This window comes from Equus caballus, chromosome 17 (genome assembly GCF_041296265.1).
Source record: "Equus caballus isolate H_3958 breed thoroughbred chromosome 17, TB-T2T, whole genome shotgun sequence".
Classification (NCBI taxonomy): Eukaryota; Metazoa; Chordata; class Mammalia; order Perissodactyla; family Equidae; genus Equus; species Equus caballus.
In genome coordinates, this window is record NC_091700.1 from 33,639,799 (window position 1) to 33,665,663 (window position 25,865).

Sequence of the window (25,865 nt, forward strand, 5' to 3'; positions counted from 1 at the left end):
AGGAAAAATAAATTTCAGCCGGCCAGATATGACCCCTAGCAACAAACATAATAATATGACCAGTATTTAAGTTCCAGTATTCAAGTTCCAGGCTAAAATGCCTTTAATTTTCAGCTTTATCACCATATTCAACTTCTTTTAGTTTATAGATGTATATTTTTAATGAATGTCATCCACCCAACTAAGATAATGTGCAAAATTTATTTAAGATAGAAGCCAACTATTTGGTTGGCTTTTTGTTGTACAGAGTAGCTGGAAATGTGCCTCTGGAGCCACACAACCAGAACTCCTGGCTTTTTGTCATTTCCAAGGAGAAGCTTTAAAAGATGGTTTCGTTAGATAATGGAGCACTAAAGCTAACTGTGCATTCACAACAGATGTGATCACACATTAGAGGCGAGAGGTTAGCACAGTTTGGGTTTCTGTCACATTCTCCCTCAGGTTTCTGAAATATTTACCGATGTCAATTTTTGAATTAAAATGGGTTCTAGGCCTCAATTGTGACTCTATTTCAGTCACTTCAGATTTTATTTCTTGAGATCTCAAATTATGAAGTGCTAAAATATATCAAATCTGTGTGTCTAATTATTTGATTCCTCAGATGGTCTTGCCATAGAGGAAGCTTTCCATGAAGGTCAAATCCAGAGGTCTCTGCCAACTACCAAAATAGTAGTTACTTTTAGTTTAATTTTCACTTCATTGTCAAGAAACTTGAAGTTTAGGATGTTTAGCTGGTTGGCAGTTTTGTTTCAATCTTGCTTTTCTGAAGACTTAACTTGTTTTGACAGGTCACAGATTTAGGATTAAATACTGATATCATTCCTCTTCACCTCAAATGTTATATATTTGACAACTTATACTAAAGAGCATTTTCCCCCAACAATTTAAAATGCATGGTATTTTGGGGGCACAAATAGTAAAGAAATTTTAGAGACAAGTCAATAAAGGAACATAAAAATGGAATCTTTGGTTTAATTAGTCTCTACTTCTATTTAAAGTATGCTTCTAAATAACAGCGTATCCACCTGGGGAGGAGTTAAAGAAACATCTGATATCAGAATGTAAATTTCAGGGCTGTTTCAAGAGCTCTGAGTAGGTAGGCAAGATTCAACGGACTTGCTTAATTTCACAAAATGTAATATTCTCTGTGAGTGAGGATCCTCTTTGTGAGTAAGGATCTAATTTTAGTAGAGGAAAACAAAAGAATTATAATATTTTGGCTCATTGTAAGCAAAATATTGCACCAACATATAGAAAGTGGTGGACCTACCATGGAAAAAGTGGGAAAGGTAAAGAAATGTCGTGTAGATACACATCTTTAGTGGAGAAAGATGACATAACATTTCTGATAAATACAGCTCATGAAGATTCTTTAGTTTGTCATAAAATATAGCTTTAACAGGATCGTATACTTCCATACTGGAATTTACACCATGTCGAATCATAACTATTCCAACTAAATCTTTAAAACAGTGCCGAGCTGGCCTGACACTTGGTTTGCGTATGTGATTACCACATAATTGAAATCACTAAGAGCAGCAGACATTTTGTTTTGCTCCTTACATTGACTTTACTCTTTTTCCATAGCTGGTGTAAATATTAAGGACATTTTTCCTAATTAAATAACAGGATGCTCAGGGTATAAAACAGAATAATTTTCTAGCCAGGACAAATGTGGGAATTGAAGTAATACTTTAGCTACTGATCCATTTTGAGTGCTTAATTTCAGAGTCAAAACAAAATGAGAAGAATTTCTGCTTTGAAAGCTATAATGAAGGAAAGACAAAAGACAAAAGAAGGAAAAGTTACATTGAAAAAGAAATACTGTGAGTTTCGTTTATGAAAATGAAATACCCTTTACCATTGTTAAGTAATAGAAGTTTAATTTTGATAATCTGGTAGAGTCAGGGATAAAAGACCATTGGAATCTAGAAACTTTAGGTTTATCACCTGGCAAATCCTTTGTTCCTTCATCCAATTTTGGCTGGAGAGGATTTTTGAGCCACCAACTCACAAATATTAGGATTCTGTGGCACCCCACCTCCCGCCTAGCCCTTAGACGACTGAGGGCTTGAGGGTGGAATGAGCTACAAATCTTCAGCAATGTTATTTCTGAGTTCACACCTTTGAACTTTCAGATAGGCCTGGAGTGGCTTTTAGCTATCTCTCCACTTTGTATGTTTGTATGTCTTTTTTTCCCCTGCCTCTTTGCCATGCTTCTCATATCTTATCATTCCTGTTTTTCAGATGAGTGGGGAAGTGGTTCCTTGGAGTTGAAGGGAATGGCAAAGGCTGAGACATCTCACCCAGACCTCAAGCCTTGATTCAAGTGGGATGAGATTTGCTATTGTTTGGAGTTCTAAATACCAGATTATCAATAATCTCTGTTTGTAAATACAAAGAAAATGATTGTGTTTTCTTTTTTTTCCATTTTGCCAGTTACATGTGACAAATATTCATTGTGTACTTACTGTAGACAGTCATGGGGATTTCCTTGAAGGAGCTACCACGAACAAACTGAAAATAAATACTTATATTTAGTAACATGAAATGTGGTAGTTGTATTAACATAACCATGGCACCAATTTAATTTTTACTAAAGTAAAAGTAGTGAAGCTATCATTACATTTAATAGAAATGAAGTCTTCATGTACGTCTTCTTGCAATTTCCCACTTTTGGGCCAGATGGCATAAAAATTATTGAATTTGTTACTCAGAATCCTAAAAATTATAGAATAGTTAATCCATAGTTGCATAGGTTTATTAAATAATATTTCATGTGTTTTCTGATACTTTGACCCTATAAGGATGAAGGAGTAAAATATTCCTTTGCCTTTAACCACTCTGATTAGTGATACTTTTTAATAAGTAAGTACTTTATTTTTCCCTTATTAGAAGAAATGTTTGATGATAGAAAGATTATGGCTTTTTTTTAAGATACATGTCTTCCTAACTGGACTGTAAATTTTTTGAATGAAGGGTGTATCTGATTCAACTTAACATTTGCCATAAATATGCACTGCTTGGCCCTCTAGCTTTTAATAGATATGTGTTAAAGAAATTATGTTATTTATTTATACAGGTGGGCCAATGGTACATAATCAACAAAGAACAATCCAAACTTAGTGAACATCTCCTTGTTATCGTATACATTTCTAGCCTCTTATGTTAAACCTGCAATATCCATTCAACACATTAGAAAGAAATCCAATAATATTCTGTACCTTAATTTGGATGTATTTGATCAGTTTATTTAGTATTTCCAGCAGCTGATCATTTCCAACAGGTGTGTCTATGAAGAGGAATATTAAATGAATATTGGTAAGAAATGGTGAAATAGACTTCAATTGAAAAGATTTAGTCCATTAATGAGTTCAATAATTACTGACCTGCTGGATAGAGGAGTTTATCTACAACATGAATGACACCATTTGTTGTCATGATGTCAGATTCCTTTGATTTCAATTCATTCACCAGAAGGGTATCATTTACCTATCAAAACAAGGGATAATGGCAATGAGAAATTTAATGAAAAATGAACATTAAGTTAGTTGAATGATAAATGAGTGCTATCATAAATTCATTCTAGAGAACTTACTCCCTTCAGATAGATTTTGCTTCCTTGTGTGGTCTTTAGAATGTTAGTAACCCCAGGTTCAAATCCCTTTCCAATGAAAACTCCTGGTGTCAAGTGATAAAGGATGATGTTTTGAAGAGCATTTTTGTCGCCTAGGAGGAAAAACATATATTTATTTAATAATATGTCATATCTTTTTGAAATTTTGACACTAGGAAGACTAAGAAGAAAAATATTTCTTTGTCTTTAACTATTTTCTCCACACTGTAATTTCTCATAATGTCATTGTTCTCCCAAATTGGTATCAATGCTATGTCAAAACATATAGTCACTTCAATCAGTTCAATCAAAATATTATCCAACTTACCGGGAGAAAAGCATCAAATTATTTTTGAAATTGTGACTGTTTCCTTTTTGTCATCTAATTATGTGGCCTTTAATAGAAATAACATAGGTAAATATCTGGCCCAACAATATGCCAGTAAACAGTTAATTAAGAACATTAATGAGTGACCACTTACATATCCCAAATGGAATTAAAGGAAACCAAGGCTAGCCACGAATATGAAAGAGGGGACATTTTTGAGGTTGACATCTGGGCAGGAATGTTTGAGGAAGAAGCAAAATCCTGAAATCTAGGGCCAAATATCTGGTGTTCACGTCTACTCACGAATCAGAATTTCCTTTTCTTCATTAGTCATTCCCTTAAAGGCGTCATTGGTTGGCACAAATAAGGTCCAATCTCCAGGTTGTGTCAGGAGCTCTTTCAAGTCTGCGGCTTCGAGTAGGCTGAGGAAGATGCTAAGCAGGAAGGACACATGTTTATTTTGTTAGATTTAGCTCCAGGTATGCTCACCCACAACATATGGAATAGACCAGAAGCCATGTATTGTGGAAAGCATGAGAAAATTGCTCATACATTTTCATTTGTTTCAAGTGCAATTTACCTGTTAAGAAAGTTTTATCATGGAGAAATTATTTAAATATACATATGATTTTTAGATTTCCTAAATTCTGTTTTCATCCTATAAAAAACTTGATGAGGTCACACTTTATAACAAAATAGAAGCATGTTTTTTTCATCTAATATTTCACAAAATAGTATTTGCTAGTATACACTATCATTTCTTAGAAACTTAATTATAAGAAAATTTGCAAGGAGTAGTTCAGTCTATGAGATTTTTTTTCACTCACCAAATCATATTATGTTGCACCAGGAAGTGAAATAAATGGCATTAAGAACAGATTTCAATTTTGAAAACGTCTGCATGGACTTGCTCTAAATTCTATTCTCAGCGATACTGAATACTGAATGCCTTTTGGAAACTAACTGTGAAACAAAAATACACCAATTGCTCTCATTCTTCTGTGGAAGTGAAACCAATAAGCTTACCTAAAGCGCTTATCTTGTTTTAATTTTTCATGGAGGGATTTCTCTGCTGGTTTGATGATCTCTCGGAATATGTGAATGGCACCGTTTCTTCCTTGCTTGCTTCCTCTCACCATGCATGAATTTTCAATGCAGACAGCCTAGCAAAGAAAAGGAAGATTCAGCTGTTCCTTACTTGAAACTTTCTATGTGGAGTAGCTACATAAGTCAATTTCTGGATGGGCTCTTCCAAGAAGTCAACTGACCTCAAAAGCCAGAGGAAATGGTTTCTGTCCGCTGCTTTTAAGGTCTTGTACTCTAACCTCACTCTTCTATATAATCTGGTTTTCTTCTACTAGCCAAGCCTCCCTATGTATCAGGCAGGCAGTTTTGTCAGTCAATAACAAAAATTCCGTATAATTCCGCGTCTACATTTTCCATTATTCCTCTCTTGGTTCTAACCATTCTTCCAGACCCTCTTTGGGAAACTTTAACCCTTTAACTCTTTAGGACCTTCTTTAACCACAAAGTTTCCTGACTTCGGTGTCTCTTGTGATCTTCACAAATATTTACTATGTTTTCTTTACCATAAAAACCCTATCAATTATAAGTCAAACTATTGAACAAATATAATATTTATGTACATAATTTAGAGGGCAGCCCATTTTCTGCCTCATTTAAAATGTGTGTCTTGGACGTGGGGAACTACAGTGATCAGCTGCTGTGAGTCATATTCGGTTCTAATGCTTGACTTCCTATGAAATCTTTTAGCTGTAGCTGAAAGTGTTGCCTGGAAGGAAACTGAACAGCACCGCTGGTCCCACTGTAATTTTGATAAGCAATATTTCTAGAAATTTCCCTTGGATAAAGTACATTAGAATCATTTTATAGAGTCCAGAAATCTTTAAGTGTCTATAAAATTTTATCCTGAAAGTCATTAAAAGATATTCAGTTGCTGAATGGTGATCTTATAGTAAAAGATCATCCTAAATATTTGATTCAATGTAAAAATTACCTTGTAAACTGTAAAGTACTCTGTAAGTCAAAAGCTTATTTTAAAGGAGTTTTAGTGACTTCTGGAATTGAAATAATTAATGCTTTAGAACATAAAGTTATTTATAATGAAACAAAGGCAAATTATCTGAATTATTAATAGATAGCACTTTTTGTGTACTTTCCTCAAAGACTTTTCACACAAGTTACTCAGTTCCCTGATCTTCCTATGAATATTTACAACTGAAAACCCATTAATAAAATTCTAAGAAATGTTTGTTGTAACAGCATTCTTTGACAAGTGCGTGGCCAACGTGGGTATTTTATCTTATTCTGATTCACTTACTGTACGATACACGAAGACTCTGAGCTGTTTGCCTCCAATGGTCTCGAGCTTTTGTCCATTGTAAAGCTCATTAAGGCCAACTTTTACTTTCAATATGTGATTCTGCAGAATTAATTTAAGAAGGCGCTGATCCATGCTCAGAGTGTCATCTATAAATAAAATCATCAAGAAAGAGTATTATTTTATTCAGAAAGCATTAAAGTTTCTCCTGGTAAGAGAAAATCACAAAAATGGATAATGCCTAATACTATTGATATTATGCATTCTGCACTTATGTAATATACGTCAACTAAGTGCTCAAGGCCAGGAATTCTGTGCACCAATTTGAACTCTACGAGCTCTTCCATCAGATAGCTATAACATGATTCCAAGCAGTCCAAACAATAGGTTTCATCTCTATGAGGGCTACATAGTGTTATGTGGTCATTAGCAAAAGTTAAACTCTAGTGCTTGCAAGGATTTTTCTTCTGAGAATTTGATGCCCATTGGTCACATGGAAGACTACTGACAAATCATTTGTAAATATATTTTTGTTACTGGAGAGAAAATCAGGGCACATAACACCTTAAATGTGGGATGATGTCAACATATGTGTACATAATTATTACAAAAAGGGGAAACAACATTTCTAGGAATTTGAATTTTTTATTAATAATTTTCTATATCACAGTTTGGATTTGGAAAAACACAAAAAAGTGATCCTTACTTATGTTTTTAATTACTAAATTTTGCCTAAAATTTTAAATAAGTCTTCCTGAAATCAGTTTTCTGGAAAAAGTGGCAGGTTGAATTAATCTGAACACTGTCTTTGGCTAGCAGCTACTAGGTAAAACACTGAAAATAACAGCTCCCATCATGATCCAGAAGTGTATAACAGTTTCTTGTTTTTTATTTATTTATAATTTGACACCTTACTTTCAAATTCTGAGATGCAAAATATACCTATTTATACCTAAATATTATTATATTGGTATTTAATAAACAAATTGCATTTATTTTTCTTAAGAACTACTAATATATCCATATGTGTGCTGGAAATATGATTAGAATTTCAGAATAACTGAAGACTCCTTATCACAAACTTTCACTCCCTGTAGGCTATTATCTATTATAATGAAATGTTTTGAAAGGAAAGACATTTTAATGGAGACTACATAGTGCTAAGATATGTGCAACCAATGAAGAACTAATCAACGTCTCATAAAATATCCATTATTTCTTACTTCAAACAATCATGGTGAAGAAAAAAGGTGTGTGGAAGAGGGGAGAGCAGGAATGACAGCATCCAGTACATACCAGAAAATGCATTATTCACAGGTGCCAGCAAAGTATATTCTCCATCAGGCCTCAGAGCAGATGCCAAGCCTAATTGGGCCACAAGGTCTGTGAAAGTGGTTTGCTGATTTCCAGCCAGCTCAATAACTTGTTTGGCTGTAAAATAAACCATCACCATCCGAACAATGTCATCATTGTTATTATCATCATCATGAAATTAGTAAATCAATTCCTGGCTGTTGCCTATAAGCTATTGGCTGCACTGGCAATGTGCCCTTCCCTAGCTAAGAGTTCCACCTTTCCTTTTTTGGGGTTGATAACCACAAAGAATTTCAGAAGGAAAATAACTTTCTGTCTTCTTTCTTTCTGTTTTCTTTAATTCTCAATTGCTCCCCTTGTTTGTCTCTATTCTTGGAAGTGCCATAGCTCTTTCATTCATCCAAATCTGACCATGTGGTTATAGCTTTCCTCCCATTTTCAAGAAAAACTCTGGCACTGTGAGAACTTTTATAAGTATTAAGTGTTAGAAATCCTGGAAAGCCAAATTTCCATGCACGGAATGCCCATGCCTACACAGACCACTTCTTTAGTACTCAACTCACTATTTATTTTGTGTTTATGCTTCACATGTCATTCTTTATATGACATTTATTTTTTATGGACTTACTCTTGAGGCATCATAATTGGTAACAATAGTAAACAGAAGAATACGAAACTGTTGCTCACCAGAATCAGGAATTAGGACTTGATCAATCAAATGGATAACACCATTATTTGTCACAATATCTTTTTTGTTCACCATTTTGATTCCATTTACTGTTATGCTGTCACCATCACAACCTATCTCAATTGTGTTTCCTTCCAGAGTCTCAAAGACTGCTCCTCCCATGATAGCCTCAGAACACTGGAGAGTATTTAAAATGTGGTACTTCATGAGAGCTAGAGGATAAAAAAAAGAGCAAACTTGGATCAAGGGGAATAAATAACATTTGACTCTCAAAAGACGTGTTTTACTGTAGAACTAAGTACTCCTGAGAAATACAATACATATATAAGGCTTAAGGATCAACTGAGGGATTTTAAATTCTGTTTATGTTCTAGGAACATTTTTTCCCATCAACTATACACTAGAAGTAGCTCAGCTCGGTAGGAAGTAAGAAGCAGAGAAGATCAGCTTCATGAAATGATTTGTGTAGTTCCAGAAAATATTTTAAATCATATTGCCACTGTCATAAGAAAGAAATTTCTGATGTGAAAGCAAAAAGAATGGCTCCTCTCAGAAGGCCTGTAGTGTTTGTTAGTGATACCTATTCCAAAACACTGCAGCTGTATCTTGCACTGGCTGCTCATAACAGAATAACTGTACATAATTCGTAAAGAGGTTAATAGAGGCTGAGAGTAAGACAAACATCTAGAAAGTAGCCAAAATAAAGCTAATTTCTTGAAGGACATCTGAAAGGATCTATGCCTTAACCATATTACATCTATATCCTCATCTTCAAAATCTCTCATCTTAAATGTTTAAATGGTATCTTGGGATAGACTGAGTGAGTACACTGTGCTAGTCACAATGTAAAATCTATTTGAAAAAAGAAAGGGACACTGGAAAGAAGCCAAAATCTATGTATATCAATAAATAATGGCCCAACAGAACCATGCAATTTTCTCAACTCAATTATAACTTTCATCATAAATTTAGAATTAAACATTGCATAATATGTATACGAATTAAAATTTGATGACCTAATACTTCTTTTCAACAGTTTCTAATCCTTTTTAACGTCTGCTGCTTGTTTACTTGAAAACAATACACAAGAATGTGATCATTAGGATATTCTTATTATTTAATTATTTTAATTAATTATTTGATTACTCTGCCTACTCTTTCAAGGACTTTGCTTTTTAAGATTTTTATTGTCCACCTCAGAACAAGAGTTTTTCTTTGCCTTTGCTTATCAAAGCTGGTAATATTGGCACGGCTTAATCTCTTTTTCATTTCCTTTCCTTCTTGGAATTCTGGGAGGCTTCTCAAAAAGGAAGACATTTTGGTACCTTCCGAAGCCACTTTGTCTCCCATGATCCTTTCTAAGACACCTCGTGGAAGTTTCTCAAAAGCCTCATTGGTGGGAGCAAAGAGTGTGAAGTGACCATCTCTTCCCAGGGCCTCCAAAATATCAGATGTGATGGCAGCTGCCTGAAACACAAATGTGCTTTTTAGAGTCTTGCACATTGCAAATCTAAAAGATAATTACAACACACTTAGCTTAGGCTGACATGAGGGAGTTCCTTCTATAGAAAACTATGGAAGTTTGCTCCCTTATTAGATCTTTAAAACATTACTTTTTGGCGCAACCAGTTACGTCTTTTCCAACTCTCCTCAAATCGTCTTTGTAAGAATGGGAATTCTGCCAACATTTGTGTGACTGTAGCAATACCCAGCACTACATTTAGTAACTTAGATGGGCACGTTATAAAAGCACTAAATACACTACAGTCACATAACTAAACGTCTTTAGCTCTCACGTCCACATAAATAATATTATCTCGTATGAGGAGATAATTTCTTCCATGTAAAATGAAAATCTTTTCATTTCAAGAAATACGTTTGTTACATTTCTTCCGGATTGGTTTAATAACATTCTTATTGTTCTCAGATTCTGACAGGGAAACTGGGGGAATTTCAATGATCCAAGACAAATTGCTGTTCCTTCTTGTACTTGCCCTGAATGATGAGAGGTCATCTTCTGCTTCAATGAAGTCTTGAATAGAGGTACCAATTTGTGTAAGGACACGGTCAATGACATGCACAACGCCATTTGTTGCAATCTGGTTCCCATGGATGATTCGAGCACAGTTAACAGTGACAACCTATAATTATTTGGGAAAATCAAAGTACAGAAATTAGAGCTATTCACTAACCACTGAGAGAGTAAGCCCACTCCCTATTTTTCATTTAGACTAGTGAATGTGACATGAAGGAACTGGCATTCTGAAGATAAATGCTGAGGATGAAGATTTACATATTTCTCTGTCTAAAAAAGAAACTAAGAGAAAACAGAACAAGTTAAGAACCCAATCCAGTTCCACTTAACACATCTAGAAACATGAGGCAAAAGCATTTTTTCATTTGTATTATTGCTTTGATTCTGTTCTTTCTTTCATAGAGACAGTCATAAATTATATAAAGAGGAATAGCGAATTACATAAAGAAGTCTAATTAGTCATAAAGTAAGTTCTGGGAAAGAGAAACAAACAGTTATTGCATAAATATGATCAATTCTAGTCCACTGACTTCCTAAAAATTCCTTCATCACTGACCCTTTTTGTCCCTGGAATTTGACTGTTGACCTTGTTGGAAGTTTCCCACAAAAACTCTTATCTAAACCCACAAGAATCTAAATCAGTGTAGTAGCCAGAGGGTGAATAAAGGAATACTCATTCTCTGATTACTCTTTAATAAATTCTTGTTTATTATTTTTTTCCAACACATCAACTACTAAAATTTCCTTTCTTAGAATATCTAAGTGTACTATCAATGAACTATCAATTTCATTTATTCTCACAGATGTTGTAGAAATCAGTCACTGGATTAGAAATTTCCAAGCCCTGGCTGTGGGGATAAATCATGAGATGGTACTTATATTCACTAACATCTGATCATTTGTTGACATTATATAAAAGGTATAGAAACAAATTAAGGGCAATATTACTCAGAAATGTAATTTTTATTATTGAAACTTACCCCATTAGTATAATGGTTAATGAAAAGCCCCAAATTGTTATACATTGAAGGAACAATCATGCCATTTTTCAAGTCCTTGGTCAGCATTCTCTTATTAACCATGTGGCTATGTAAAGCATTCAATAATTCAACATTTACATTGCTTTCCAAACCTCTACGGATATCCTAGGAAAAATTGAAATGATAGAAGTTTATTTAAGTGTGATTTATTATTAAGATTCTTATAATCCCTCTATTTCTACTCTCTTGTTACTTTCTCATTGTGTTATCTATATCGTCAATCAAATTGACACAAATTTAAAATTATATTATTTCAATTGATTAAGAAATTCTGTAAGTTCAGGTACCCAGTTAAGTGTCTTGAATCTGATAGAGTACTTGGGCATTTTTAAAGACAAAATGCTTTTTTTAAATGAATATATTGGTGAAGAGACAATCTATGTAATGTAAAGGCTTAGGGGGATTATGCAATTATCAGACATTTAAAATATTTTGAGTAGTAAATAAAACAAAAATGGCATTATATTTATGTACAACATTTGAGTTTTAACAAATATTTTATGTTTATTCCAAAGCAAATTCAAGAAATCCGTCATCCTATACCTTTTTATTTATCTAATATCATAAGTAGTGGGCTTTAGGAAGCTTAATCTGGTGATAACGCGTAGCACAAATGAGAGTATTAAGAAGATGAGACATGAGGTGTGGGTGACTACCAGTGGTTTGTAAGAATTGGAGAGACGGGAGGTAAGGATTACTTACAATTTTCATGTCTAACCACTGGGGCTGGTACTGCCAGATAGAAAAGGCAACAGGAAAGCAGTTGTTTATGGGAAGAAAGAAAATGGCATACGTTTTAGATAACTTTTTGTTTAAAGATGCAGATGGTGCATCCAAGGAGAAATATTAAGATGGATATTAGAAACATTCTCCTGGGGTTCGAAGGAGAACAAGCACAAGACACACAGATTTCATGGTTAAAGGCACTAAAGTGGTAGCTGAAGGCATCAGAAGTGCATATAAAGAACAGAGTCTGGTTCTTGGAAGAGACCTTAAGAAGACCCATTTTAAGGTAAGGAAGGGGAGGAGTCAGAAAAAGGAATCAGAAAAGGTCATTAGAAATGTGGTCAAAGACAACCAGAAGAGAGTTCTATAAAGCAAGCAATAAAGCATACAGTTAATATAGCAAGACGATATCTAGAGAATCTGCCTAAGTTTTACTACATATTGTTTTACTCCAGTAGTAATTAACAATTTATCTTCATATCAAGTAGAAAGTGGGAATATATTTCTATACCAGTTTTACAGATTTGGAAATTGAGTCATAATTTAGTGTGCTGTAAATTAGATCACACACAAAATCTCTGAAAATCAAATGCACTGCTTACAACACTTTATTTAAATATCCACATCCATGTTTATAAATCTGTCAATGTCTGAACAGCCGTATATAATTAAAATAATAATTATATCTATATAGTATAGCTTGTAACAAATTTTTAAATTCCACTTGGCTTCTTCACTTACCTTTCTATTAGATATGTCATCTAAAATTAAATAGATTTCTTCACAGTCAAAAAAGAAAGAAGAAAGGAGTAAAATAGAATAATGATAAGTGCCTGTAACACTCTTGGTTTGCCTGTCTTTTCTTAGTCTATAAACATGCTTCAGAGTTAGTCCATTCATGGATGGATTAAAATGCTTTACTCCTTACCCTCCATAACTCATCCTTTTATGTATCCTCATATATGTACAATAGAAAGGTATGAAATTTCTTTTAATTTACAAGTTAATAAATCAATTAAAATGAAATAACAGTAACAACAAAAATAATTATATTAATAAAAACAATGAATTACAGGATCCAAGTTGTCCCAAGCCTCATTACTCGGTGCGAAGTAAGTGAAGGACCCTTTTCCTTCGATCTCTTCTCTCAATTTTGAGACATCAGAATAGCCCTGCGTCGTGGTGGCCCCCACAATGCCCAGAGTACCATAAACATGGTCAATAGGCAAAACTGAAATAATGAAGAAATGAATAAGCACTTAGGATAATATTCCAAGAGGATTATTTCACAATCATGTAAACTTTACACTAAGTTCCCAATACATTTAACTGATAATTTTAGCAATAAAATTTTATGAATTGTCAATTTTATATGGAAGTTACCTTTTGAGTGCTAAATAATAAAATACTACTGAAAACTACTATTTCATATATCCTTTGTGTTGAATTTTAAATTATCATCCTGGTTTACTGGTTTAACATTTAATCTATTTAGGTGTCAATCCTACTATGTCAATAATAGTTCAATTATACTTATCAGTAAATATCTCTGATTATTTCACTAAAAAAAAAAGATTCTCTTCATTTCTTACTGAGAATGGTGAAAGTAATATTCTTTTTCATGTTGGCTTAACGTTCCTAACTAATATAATACTAATATAATATAATATATATAGGAATATGATTTTTATAGTTTTGGGTCCCTAAAAGAAATACGTAGATCTGCTTCTTTTCATCATAACTTTAGGAAGGAAATAGATTAAAGCATCTAACACTTCCAGAATATCTCTCCTGAACTTCAGAAGAAAGATTACTGTGTGACTATCAACCTGAATGTTATTGCAGCCACCTTATTTTTTTCTGACCCTATCTGATTTGAAAATGAGTACGATTGGATAATATCATAGGAGAAATGGTTATTATATTTGTAAATATACCGAGCCTAGGTGACACAATTAATCAATTAAATTATAGAATTAGGATTTTAAAAGACCCAAAAAGGCAGGGAAAATGACTTAAAATTAATAGCTTAAATGTAACAGAGTTCCATGTAAGTCCTTTGCCTAAGCTGAAAAATTAAATCCTAGAGAAAGACCTGACTTGATAGTAATTATGTAAAAAAGATCTATAATCAATTTTAATTGATTGCAAATTCAATGTGAGCTAATGATATGACATGGTTACCCATGACATTAACCAAAGCTCAGTGGCCCAAAAAGGTGAGCTATTTGTCTTGCTATTCTCTCACCTGCTTGGATCTACATGGATTACACACAACAGTCTGGGATCATATTTAAAAAAGATGACTGGATTAAAGACTATGGGTTGGTGTTCACAACGGTGAGGGCTCCAAAGTCTATATGCCCAGAAGGACTGCCATTAATTAGCCCAGAGAAGAGGAGATTCTGTTGGGGAGGAGAGGGTAGCTGGAAGGAAGGTGTGATGATTGGTGTTAAATATCTGGATGGCTGTCATGTCAAAGAGGAAATAAATGAATTATTTTTTTCTCTAGTTGCCAGAGTTATAAGAAATCAGCTTTCAGTGTGAGGAACATTATAAAATCAGAGCTGTTCAGTTAGAGAAGATGATGTTTTGCCGAGCAGTCAGCTCCATGTTTCTAGACAAGTTCAAACAGAGGGATTTTGTAGAGGGGATGTTTGTTCTTGATGGAAAGTTGAACTCATTTAAATTTATGACTCAGCTTCTGTTGTATTTTCCAGCACCCAGTGTATCAGAAGTATGTTTTAATGCCTTATCACCTTAATAAATTCATGATTAGTATCAAGATATGGGGGGGTATGTCTTGGATTTATCATGGTTCTAAATGTGGTCACCTGCACACTTGCGCACACATGCACTTGGCTTCTCTACAAGCTACCTCAACTTTTTTCTGCATAGAAGATAAGTTCCTCATTTAATTCAGCAATTGAAATTTTACCTGCTGGGCAACCTTTCATTCCTTCCATTCTCATATAGCCAGGGCAACATTCATATAACACAGTCCTGTACATCGGAAGAAAATTAATATTAAAATGGAAAACTACATAGAACATCTTTGACATAAACTTAGCACAACATATCACTTATCACCATGGTTTATTGAGAATCTAAAAACCATTTTTTTTCTGACCCCAGGGTACTTATATTAGTTTGATTTTTCTCTATAGCCTCAAGGCATGGTGGAAAAGTTCCAGAATATTGAGCCAGAAGAATGAAGTTTTGTTCCCCAGTTCCACTACTTAGTAGGTATGTGATCTTGAGCAAGTCATTCAACAAATTTGAGTCTAAGTTTCCCCGACTGTTTAACATGGATGTAGCAGCTACAACACTTACTCGCGGGGTAGTTGTGAATCTCAAATAAAACAATGCAAACTATAAATAGCTAGAAATGTCCATTAGTCTAAGGTTATTAGAAACTAGAAACATCAGGAGATACAGTAACCTATTCCAACTAATAAAATACTATCCCATTCCTAACTAAAATGCTATTTTTGGCCTGAATGGCCAGTAGAGTTGTTAATTTGATCATATTAAAGACCACCATTAAAATCTTCTATTTATTTTTATAAAATTGGAAAAGATAATTTAAATGTTTGTTTCAAGTTATTAGAATATAATATTCAAGAAAATGCTACACTGTTCAAAATTGACAAGGTGTGTTATTATCTACAGGCAATAATTAACTAAGGCAACAGACCAGAAATGGTTTGTCTTGCTTCGTTCAAGCAAACAAGGATATGTCCAAAATAACTGTGTGTAATTTACTACATTTTGAGGGACAATAGCAACCTGAAATTGCCTGTATAATTGCTTCCCTTTTCCACTTTATAAAAAATATAATCCTATCTTCATTTTATCAAATTGTATTTGAAATTTTCTGGACTTCCTTAGCATCTAGCAGAGGTGGTATTTTTAACTAAAATTTTAAATAATACTTTATTTCCTTTCAGTAGACATATGAAGATGAATTTATCAAACATTTGGAAATAGGGGAAACATCACAATCAAAGAGTAAATACAGACCATTTTGTAATTTTAATTGATGAGCTCCATGACATACAAGCTTAGTATAATCATTTAGATATTAATTATCTTGCAATTCTGTAATCAAATATACATTAGCTAGTTTGGACATTATTGCTTTCTAGCTTTTATCTAGTTATGATAATTTTACTTAAGAAGTATGAATGAATGAAAGAATTTGGACATATTAGAAGAAATATCACCAACAATAAGAACAAAATAACTTTTCCTTGGTATGATAAAAATTACAATAAGAGCAAATTTTCAATAAGTGGAGTTTTTAATGGTACACGATATGATCTTTTTTTTTTTTTTTTTTTTTTTTTAAAGATTTTATTTTTTTCCTTTTTCTCCCCAAAGCCCCCCGGTACATAGTTGTATATTCTTCGTTGTGGGTCCTTCTAGTTGTGGCATGTGGGACGCTGCCTCAGCGTGGTTTGATGAGCAGTGCCATGTCCGCGCCCAGGATTCGAACCAACGAAACACTGGGTCGCTGGCAGCAGAGCGCGCGGACTAAACCACTCGGCCACGGGGCCAGCCCCCTACACGATATGATCTTATATAATTAAAAAAATATAAATAAGCTTTCCAGATTGAAGTCAGGTCCCTTAATTGATTATCCATGATTTGTGGTCCTGCTTGTGACCTTGGATTCCTATTTGTCTATTTTCTTAATGTAAATTTTAAAACCACAATGTAATGTTGTTTATAGATAGATGTATATAGGTAATAAAATATGAAAAGATAAATGAGAAAAAAGTTCCTGTATGGACTGTTGGCTTAAGGATAGTCAATAGATAAAAAGATAGAGACAAAATTGTGAGAAATGCCAATTTCAAATTGTTCTCTAATTTTAAAATAATTTCATACACAACCTATATGGGACCTTTATGTAAATATGGCCCCTGAAATAATTTTATTTACATAGATCCTCAAAAAAAAATTTGAATATTTGGATGCCAAGGGATTGATTAAGAATTGTTTATACTTTAGCTTTAGCACATATTGTAAACAATTAAAAAGTGAGATACATAGTTTTCAGGTTAGGACTGATAATCCTTGAAGTCAAATAGCGAATAGAGGAGGAAATGGTTAATGTAATAAAAATTTCTATAACAAATGCTAATATAACCCAAAGATGAGCCTTAACGTAGAGAATTAATGTGCCAGATGGGATAAAATTTCAAAACAGTCAATTGCAATTTCCACTGATAGTTGAACAGTATGATTCTCTGAGTTAATGTTTTAAAAACAAAAAAGTGGTTTTTTTCAGGAGAACTTTTATGCTACAAAAACTCAAAGTTCCCATGTGGTCAGTAGGACAAAACAAGAGCAAAGATAAAACCTTTACTATGCACATCTCTGAAAGTCAGACATTTATCTTCGTTTTCTGAATAGTGCCTAAAATCTCATGAAAATGTCACTGACATTCTTTAAAGGAAGTTTGCAAAACACTCTGTTACCAGGCCAATATCTATGGTGAGAAATATCTTAAACCTAGAAAACTTCATGTTTTTCATTAGACCTGCACAGTTACTTCCCCTGAATCCCCAAAGCAATTGCTCAACCAGAAGAGAAACATTTCTGTCAACAGATGCGTAAAGTCATAAAGATATCTTTGGAAATTTTAGCAGCTGCTAGCAGATGGCAAATCTGGCATTCTTCTTGTCAATATTATTGATTTCTTTGGTTATTTGAAACTAGCAACTATCATTTACATTTATTTCAGAGCACAGATGTAAATGTGTTTGTGAAAATGAAGCTACTTGGGGGAAATAAGCTAATATAATTAAACAAAGGAGACATTGTTCTATTTCTGGTAAAAAGCCAGACTTCCAAGCAGGGATTTTTTCTTTTAATGGAAAGCTAGAAAGAATCTTGGCATGTGCTTTGTACGAGCCTTGGTGTCTCTAATATATTTATATCGTTAAAGTAAGATTATATCACACTTCCTGAACTTCCAGGAAGGATGTAATAAAGATTTCACCTAAGTATTTCAGAGAGTGAGTCCTTCCTTATGTGGTTGGTGTGAATTCCAAATATGCCTTATGGTAACCAAGAATAGTAAGAACAAAGGGAGGAGAATCCACAGCCGTGGTGTTCCCAACTGGGGCCTGGCCTGCGGCATGGCCAAGATCACTGCAACCACTGAATTATATGCTAATTGTGTGAATGACTCAAGTCTGGGAAATGTCTGCAAACTCGGACAAAATAGTAATAATGTCCAAGTTAAAAAGGAACATCAGTTGGAACTCTGTAAAGCCAATGAGTGGGAAGGGACAGCAATGTCCTGTGGTGTTCTAGACTCGGTTACCATGGGGAGGTATGGTCCAGCTAAGGTTATGCCTTGAATACTTGATCCTTATTTGGAAATAAAGATAGTCTTTTGCATTTAAATAGGCATCTGCTCACAACCCCTTTTTCATCTACATATGTCCGTTTGTTTAAAATAGTTTAAATTTAAGGACAACTGATATTGAGAGTTGGAGTTACTTAGCAATTTTATATTCATCAATGCGCTCTACTTTCAGAAACTCTGCAAGTACCAAATCCATATATCCTAGGTAAAGAAACAAAGACACCAAGAGGTTAAATGATTCCGTATTTAGTATTTGTACCAGTATTATTGTTAGGAATAAATTTTTAGCAATCCTCCAATCCTTCCACCCTATTTAGGACAATGGAAGTTTAATGATGACGTGCTCAGCAGATTCTCCTTCAGACACTCTCGTTCTCAGGTTTCCCTCATGGAGGATGGGGTCCAAACTAATAGGAAGCAAGGAGGAGCCATTTCCTCTGTTTTCTTGAGTGAGGAGGACATCTCTCACCTTTTTGATTTAGTAAATTATTCTGTCTGTGACTCAGCTCCTTCATTTTAAAATGAAGAATTTGGACCACATGAGAAGTTTTCAAACTTTATATGCCCAGAATTGTATTTTTTATCAGTATTTATTGATAATTAACATGTCCATCAAGTAACAAAAAATGTTCTCCAATTTTAAATCAGTTAGTGAAATATATAACTAAGTTAATAGTAACTACCTCTTTGCCTATTGAAATAGTAATTACAGTGGTAGACTTTATCACCTTTGTAGACCCGTGGGGATCTGACAGTTTGGAATGGGATGACTGGATTAGACGAAGAGATGAAATTTAAGTCCTTACCAACTTTAAGCCTTGATGAAAACTCTGAGATACACTGGAGTACTTTAGATAATTTCCAGTTTGAGGCAAATATTAATTTGTGCCTCAAAACCCCTGATATTTCAGATCAATTTGTTCTTTTGGCCTATTTTTTAAATAAAATGAGGAAACTGAGGCATAGTTAATTGACTTGCCTCAGATAAAAGAGGGCCAAATCAGGAGTAGAAGTGACAGTCAGTCTGCACACTGATTCTTCACCAAATCACATTGCCATGTGGTTTGCCTTGTTGGACCTCTACGACACATAGATTCAAGGATAATGAGAGTTCCACCAGTATAGGGAGAAATGCAGAAAAAATTTCTTTATTCATGCATGTGATCCTTTTTTTTTAAGAGAAAACAAAAAAAAACTCCTAATTTTGGAGAGTATTTTCAAGAAAAACAGTGCCTATGCCCAAGGAAAAGCATAGACATCATGATGGTGTCTTTGGAACTGGCACATAAAGAAAATATGAGACTTACGTTTTCTTTCCACAGATGGCACCTTGATACCAGTTTCTACATGTGCTGAAGTATTTCTTTTTGGTGCCCAGAATTTGTTGAAGGGCACAGACATTTGGGCTGGAAGATAGAGGGAAGGAAAGAAAATTAACATCCTAATGATGACTATTTTTTCATATCTACAGGTCAGATGGTAAAAGAAAAAAACGTTAACATATGGATTCAATTTTCAAGGAGGTGATTCTAATCTTGCACAAATCTGATTCTTGATCTGATCCTCCTGAATCACTGGAAAAACTAAAGTCTATGGGAGAGAAAGAGAGAGAAAATTATACATCCCTGAGAGTAAAACACCAGAGTTTCAAAAGTTCATCTAATAGAAATATTCAAGCAGCATTAAGTTTAACATAATTTTGTTCTCATGTGTCTTACTACTTTTAACAATAGATAACCCACTAATCCTTTTTAAGCCAAACGTGTGCTCATTTTGGATGTGGGGATCCTTTTAGGGTTCTCTGGAACAACGAAGGATGAGAGAGCAAGAGACAAGTTGTACTATGTCCAAAGAAACTATATTCTGTAATTTTCTAGGTAAGTAATCACAGAAGTAAATGGCTGTTAAAATTAAACTAAATAATATGGTTGCACAATAATATGGTTTTCTTTGAATGGAAGCAATAGATCAGAACATCCTCTGCCAGAATTTTAAGTGTTTTTTTCTCTCTTAAAGAGATAGAAGACTTATTTGCATTGTAAGGCAAGGGAGCTTTTGAACATCATGAAAATCCCTCTGAGATATACGAAGAAGAGCCAAGATTCATTTAAAAAGAAATTATAAATGATTGGTTAAGTTACTAAATTGTGTCTGATAATCTTAAAAATGTTGTTATAGTTGAATTTATTCTATGAAATATAAATTGTTTTTCTCAATTTTATAGTATGTAAAATTTAAAAGCATTCTTAAACGCTTCAAAGAATTCAGAGAACTAGTTAACATTACCCATTATTTAACTTTCATACATAAATCAAATTTTTCCTAACATCCTGTGAGATATTTCAAAGCTGTTTATGTAATGAAAGCCACTAACCATAGATTCTCTAGTTTTGAAAACCTCATTCCAGATTTTTGGGAGGAAATTAAAACATAAGTAAACTGAATCATAAGGAAATGCCCTGTTAAATTTTTAAAATTAGAATAAAATTATATAATGTTTCATAAAAAGCAATTATATGTATTTGACAATAATCTTAAATTTTAAAATGCATATATAAATCACAAAATACTCATTTTTTCTATTTCTTATTACTTTCTAATAAGTAGCAAAAACCCTGAGATATATATAAAGAACTTTCTGTATACTTGCACATACACCATGCTAAGGCAAAAAAAAGTTTCATAAAACCAAACCACCAACTTACCCTTGATCCCGGCCCCTGATACGGCTATGAGCCAGGATCTTGTCATAATGGCCATTGGCGTTTGCAGGGTTAACAGCAAACAGCAAGAGGAGAGAAAATATGGGTAAGAAAGGAATCATCTTTAGTCTCTCCGTTGGAGTTAGTTCACGAAGAGAACTGGCAGTGGGCTTTGGAGAGCTCAGAGTTTATATACATGTGAGGGCTGTGGGAGGGAGCACTGTATCAACCTGGGAATCTGAACTCTCTCCAAAAAACATCAGCAACTTCCAGCTGCCAGCTAAAATCCACTTTTGTCAGTTATGTTTACTGAACACATTGAGCCTCTTTTTCTTCTCGTTATGAAGAAGATATTTATTTTTATATTATTTATATTCCTCTTTATTTTTAATAACTGAGTCATTGTATGTTCATACTTCAGTTTTATTCTTTTGTAATTGAGAGGTTTTTTTTAAATGGGAAATGATTCTGTTTGGGTTGTAAGGAATATTCTGTAATCAGTCTCTTTCAGAGTGCATGTCCCTGAGCTCAATGAGATCATGATTTCATCTTATCACATCTTTTCACATTCAGTTCACATCAGAACCGAAAGATTATTATTCTTCATGAGAAAATAAAGGTAGATGTAAGTTTGATAATTACATGGGAGTAACGGCTATTGATTAAAAACAAATGTTGAATAGAATACATTGAAAGTTTGCGCAAAATGTGGAATAATTCTAACTTGCTGATGAAACATGTAGAAGAAACCACCTTTTCCTTGCAATCTTGCTAAACTGGGGAGATAGCTCCCATTTCTCTTCTCTTTTCAAATATCAAAGAATAGATAGCGTTAATATAAATCTAGTCCCGGCAAGTTTCTCTAACTTCTGAAATGAAGCAAACAAGAGAAACATTTGTGTCTCATTGTTTTTTCACTACATGCTTCACATGATTTTGAGCATCTCTAGGCAGCACATCTACTGATAATTGCTGGACAAAAGTTTCTCCTGTTGGAAACAACTATTACTAATCCCACTGTAATTGAATAATTAAATACATATTAAGAAACATGGACATTAACAGAATTCTTCTGATCTTATCAAGCATAACTAAAGTCTCTCAATGTTACATTATGCATGTCTTACCCAAGGGAATTCTCAGCACTCCACACATGATATGTCAAGTGTGCAGAACACTTTCGATAAAAGAAATCTGAATGTCAGAAGTCAACAATATGCTGAAATGATATCTGCAATGAATCTCCATGAATAAACAAGTTACACATTGTTCTAGAATAAAAATGTAATTCAAATATGTCTTGTTGCAAATTGTGCCTGCTATGCTGGTACATCAGTTTTGGTTCCCCACTGGCAATATAGAGAAATTTGACATTGAATCTCTAGGTTGTCCAATTGGAAGGGATGTTTGGGGAGGCTGGATTAGGCCAGAAAGGATTCCAAGTATCAGGAGAGTTATATTAAGCTTGCTATAGGATTTTGTCTTGGCGCAATAAAATAATTCTGCAACTTGCTGCCAGTTTATTAAGAAAGCATACAATGAAACAGTAAATTCTGAAATATGATTCAGAGGCCTCTTTTATATTTGAAAATCATGGTATTAAGTTATAGAAAATAAAAGAGCAATTCGAAAGAAAAACTGGAGAGAAGATGACATAAAAGACAGATGATATTTTTTTCCTTACTCCACTATAGAAAGAAGAGAATTAACCTATTGTTTGTATTTCTCTGAATGCAATTATTCTAAATTCATCTATATGTCACTGGCTTGCTTTATATAAAAAGTTTCTATTACTCTTATGTTGTTCAAATTGTGGGTGGTCAGTAATTGCTTATTGAGTGGACTGGGAAGACTTTTATGAAAAAACGGTCTACTTAATATTAGTAAATTAACTGTTAGAACATTATCGATAACATAGTATATAAAAGTCTTCAATTCTAGGCTGGTTAGACATTATAACGCAGATTACTTATCTTCTAGGACATAACAATAGAACTTTGGAATTAGAGAGGAATAAATCAAACTCAAAATATAGAAATCTCTCCAACATCACCACTATAAATAGTCATTCATTCTCTACTTGGATGTCCACTATTAACGCAACCCTTTTCATTTTAGACAGCTGCAACTGTTTATAAGCTTTTCTGTAATGAAGCTGAAATCTGCTCAAATCCAATGGAGTGAGGTTGGACAGAAAGGAAGGAGGTGTAGAAAGGAAGAGATATAGACTTGGAAAATATGTATCAAGAGTATAAAAGAGTTCTTTAAATATAGTCAAGAATGAAAATAGATAGACTTGGTTATGAGTATAGGGGTGAAGGCAGAATAAATAATTTCCTGTTACTTGCTCTCTTATTAGTGCTTGCAATAAACTGAAATTACATTGATTATTTTGGAGAACAATTTTGACCTGGTTGTTCCTTGTGACCACAATTTTACTCATTGGAATCAATGGCTTCCGTTCATCCTGATTCCTTCAGTGGTCTAAAGGGACAAATAATTGCATGAGATGAGTAGTGAAAATGGATATGCATTCATATTTCAAAAGAAGACGGCTTCTTTCTGACAGGAGACATAGGTTTACTTTTTGTAAAAAGTATGATATAGCTCATATAATAAAAAGAGGGTTTTTAAATCTTTCTTTTCAAAGTTTCAAGTAATAGAGCCTTAAATCTGTCCATCCTGAGCATCATATTGGAAAGTGTGTAAGTCAACAAATGCTAGCCCTCAACAAGTCTTTACACTCAGGATGAGCAACGCCATCAAGGAGGGTCTTGAAAATGAGGGCCAGATTGTGCATATAAACTACGTGTAAATTTAGAGGTTGGAAAATATTCCAAAAGAAGGAAAGTTTCAGGGTTAATATGAAAACGCTAAAGCACTGCAACTTAAAAAGCTGAGCCCAGCCTAGAAATGTGATATATGATATTGTATAGTGGGAGAAAGTCCAAGCAACTACTTTAGCCAGGATCCTGGCTTCAAGGAGGCTAATAATTGAACCCTGGTCCATAGGTGACAGTTTGGGGTAGGGTGAGGGAAGGAAACAGTTCCAGAGAATGAGAAGAAAAGACAGTCTAAGTTATAGAGAAAAGATGGAAAAATCTTGAGAGGGCCACAATTCTTTCCTTTCAGAGCACCCATCAAAGGTCATTCTCTGTCTCTCTCTTTCTCTCCGTGCAAAACCCTTCTTCCTCTGTTTCCTGAAAGGATCCTGACCCTGGGCTGGCTACATAATTTTCTTCCTACTTTGGGGGAAGATTGAAATCTTGGCAATTAAATCTGACTTTCAGGGTTGCAAAGTCTGACCCGGAAATGCAAGTCGCTAATGAAAAAGAAATGGTTTATTATGCAACCGAAGAAAAATAAGGTGTCTGAAGACAGAGACATTTGTTTCCAGCTCTCAGGGCACTAATTTACTGGAAGTTTGCAAATTATCCAGTGGATCTTTGTAGCAAGATTTGTAGCCTCTGGAGACTGTGAAGTCATTGTAATAGCATGCTTGCTATCACTAACATGTAACCGACATTAAACTTGCCTTACACTCTCTAGGATTGGATATGGCCTATGGATTGAACAACCTGGATAGTCAAGCCAAGAGTAGACTTTTTTTTTTTTTTTTTTGCTGGGGAAGATTCACCCTGGGGAAGATTCACCCTGAGCTAACATCTGCTGCCAGTCTTTCTCTTTTTGTATGTGAGCTGCCACCACAGCATGGCCACAGAGGAGTGGTGTAGGTCTGTGCCCAGAAACTGAACCTTGGCCGCAGAAGTGGAATGCTCTGGACTTAACCACTAGGCCACTGGGGCTGGCCAAGAGTAGATCTTTTAAAACAGAATTTCCTTAGTTTTGAATGATTGAGTGGTTATGCGCCCCAAGTTATTTCTAAACCCCTGCTTTTTAACACATGGTCTGTGGGATCTTGAAAACATTTCTTGAGTAACACTTTGCTGTCTTATTGGCCTATTTGTAAATTACAGGTAATAGAACTGACTTGTAAAACATGATAAGGCCTTGAAGTTAATGCCACCCCTTCTTGGGGACAGCACTCCTCAGTGTCCAGGCAACATGGCCAGTGCGGGTCTCAGCCTTCTCCTGTACCTGCGTTTGCAGCTCTATAAAATGAAGTTCTGGCAAAGATCTGGTGATTTTTGTTTCCTTTGAGAGAGGGAAACTATTTTCTTAAAATTATTAGATTATGTTGAACTAAGCCAACCGTAGAAGAAATTCACATTAAGCAAAAATTAAATTTTGTGATTTCCCCCTCTTTAAAATATTCATACAGCTAAAATAAAATTGAAAATCAATGGCCAATTTGAAGAGGTCAAAGGGGCAATATACAGGCTCAGATATTTGTGGCTGACACATTGAAAAGCCTACAAGATGGCAGATGTCCTGAGCTACGCTCCCAATATATTTCCCAGGGATTTCCTCCCTACACCTGGAGATATTGCTGGCATCTTCTTGCTTAACATAGATAAGATAATAAAATAATATTCAGAGAAAAAGATAACTAACTTGACCCCAAAGTAGACAATAAATGATGTCTCTGTAATGTTATTTCATTTAGGAATAGACGAGAAGTCTTTCTACAACGAACGTGGGCACTATGCCTTCTTTCCTGTATAAATTTTGACTCTCATTTCCTGCAGAAGTTTGTCAAGTGACAAATCTCACCCTAATACTAAGTAATCAA

The 25,865-nt window shown here is 34.3% G+C and overlaps 1 protein-coding gene across 6 annotated transcripts in view; it reads right to left on the reverse strand.

The window, feature by feature from the left end:
- POSTN (periostin) overlaps positions 1–21,508 on the reverse strand; it is a 33,541-nt gene extending 12,033 nt beyond the window's left edge. For 5 of the 6 annotated variants that reach the window (XM_070240246.1, XM_070240242.1, XM_070240244.1 and 2 more), the window contains exons 1-16: positions 21,176–21,430; positions 19,778–19,876; positions 15,027–15,091; positions 13,162–13,319; positions 11,303–11,467; positions 10,278–10,428; positions 9,613–9,750; positions 8,287–8,499; positions 7,582–7,716; positions 6,286–6,434; positions 4,971–5,107; positions 4,248–4,378; positions 3,599–3,729; positions 3,390–3,492; positions 3,225–3,292; positions 2,472–2,517 (exon numbers count right to left, since the gene is read on the reverse strand). In XM_070240246.1, coding sequence (XP_070096347.1) covers positions 2,472–2,517; positions 3,225–3,292; positions 3,390–3,492; positions 3,599–3,729; positions 4,248–4,378; positions 4,971–5,107; positions 6,286–6,434; positions 7,582–7,716; positions 8,287–8,499; positions 9,613–9,750; positions 10,278–10,428; positions 11,303–11,467; positions 13,162–13,319; positions 15,027–15,091; positions 19,778–19,876; positions 21,176–21,294 — 2,008 coding nt within the window. In that variant the 5' untranslated portion in view covers positions 21,295–21,430. Of the gene's footprint in view, positions 1–2,471; positions 2,518–3,224; positions 3,293–3,389; positions 3,493–3,598; positions 3,730–4,247; positions 4,379–4,970; positions 5,108–6,285; positions 6,435–7,581; positions 7,717–8,286; positions 8,500–9,612; positions 9,751–10,277; positions 10,429–11,302; positions 11,468–13,161; positions 13,320–15,026; positions 15,092–19,777; positions 19,877–21,175 lie in introns of all 6 variants that reach the window. The other variant, XM_070240245.1, reaches the window with a different exon arrangement.
- Between the last annotated feature and the right edge of the window lie 4,357 nt (positions 21,509–25,865).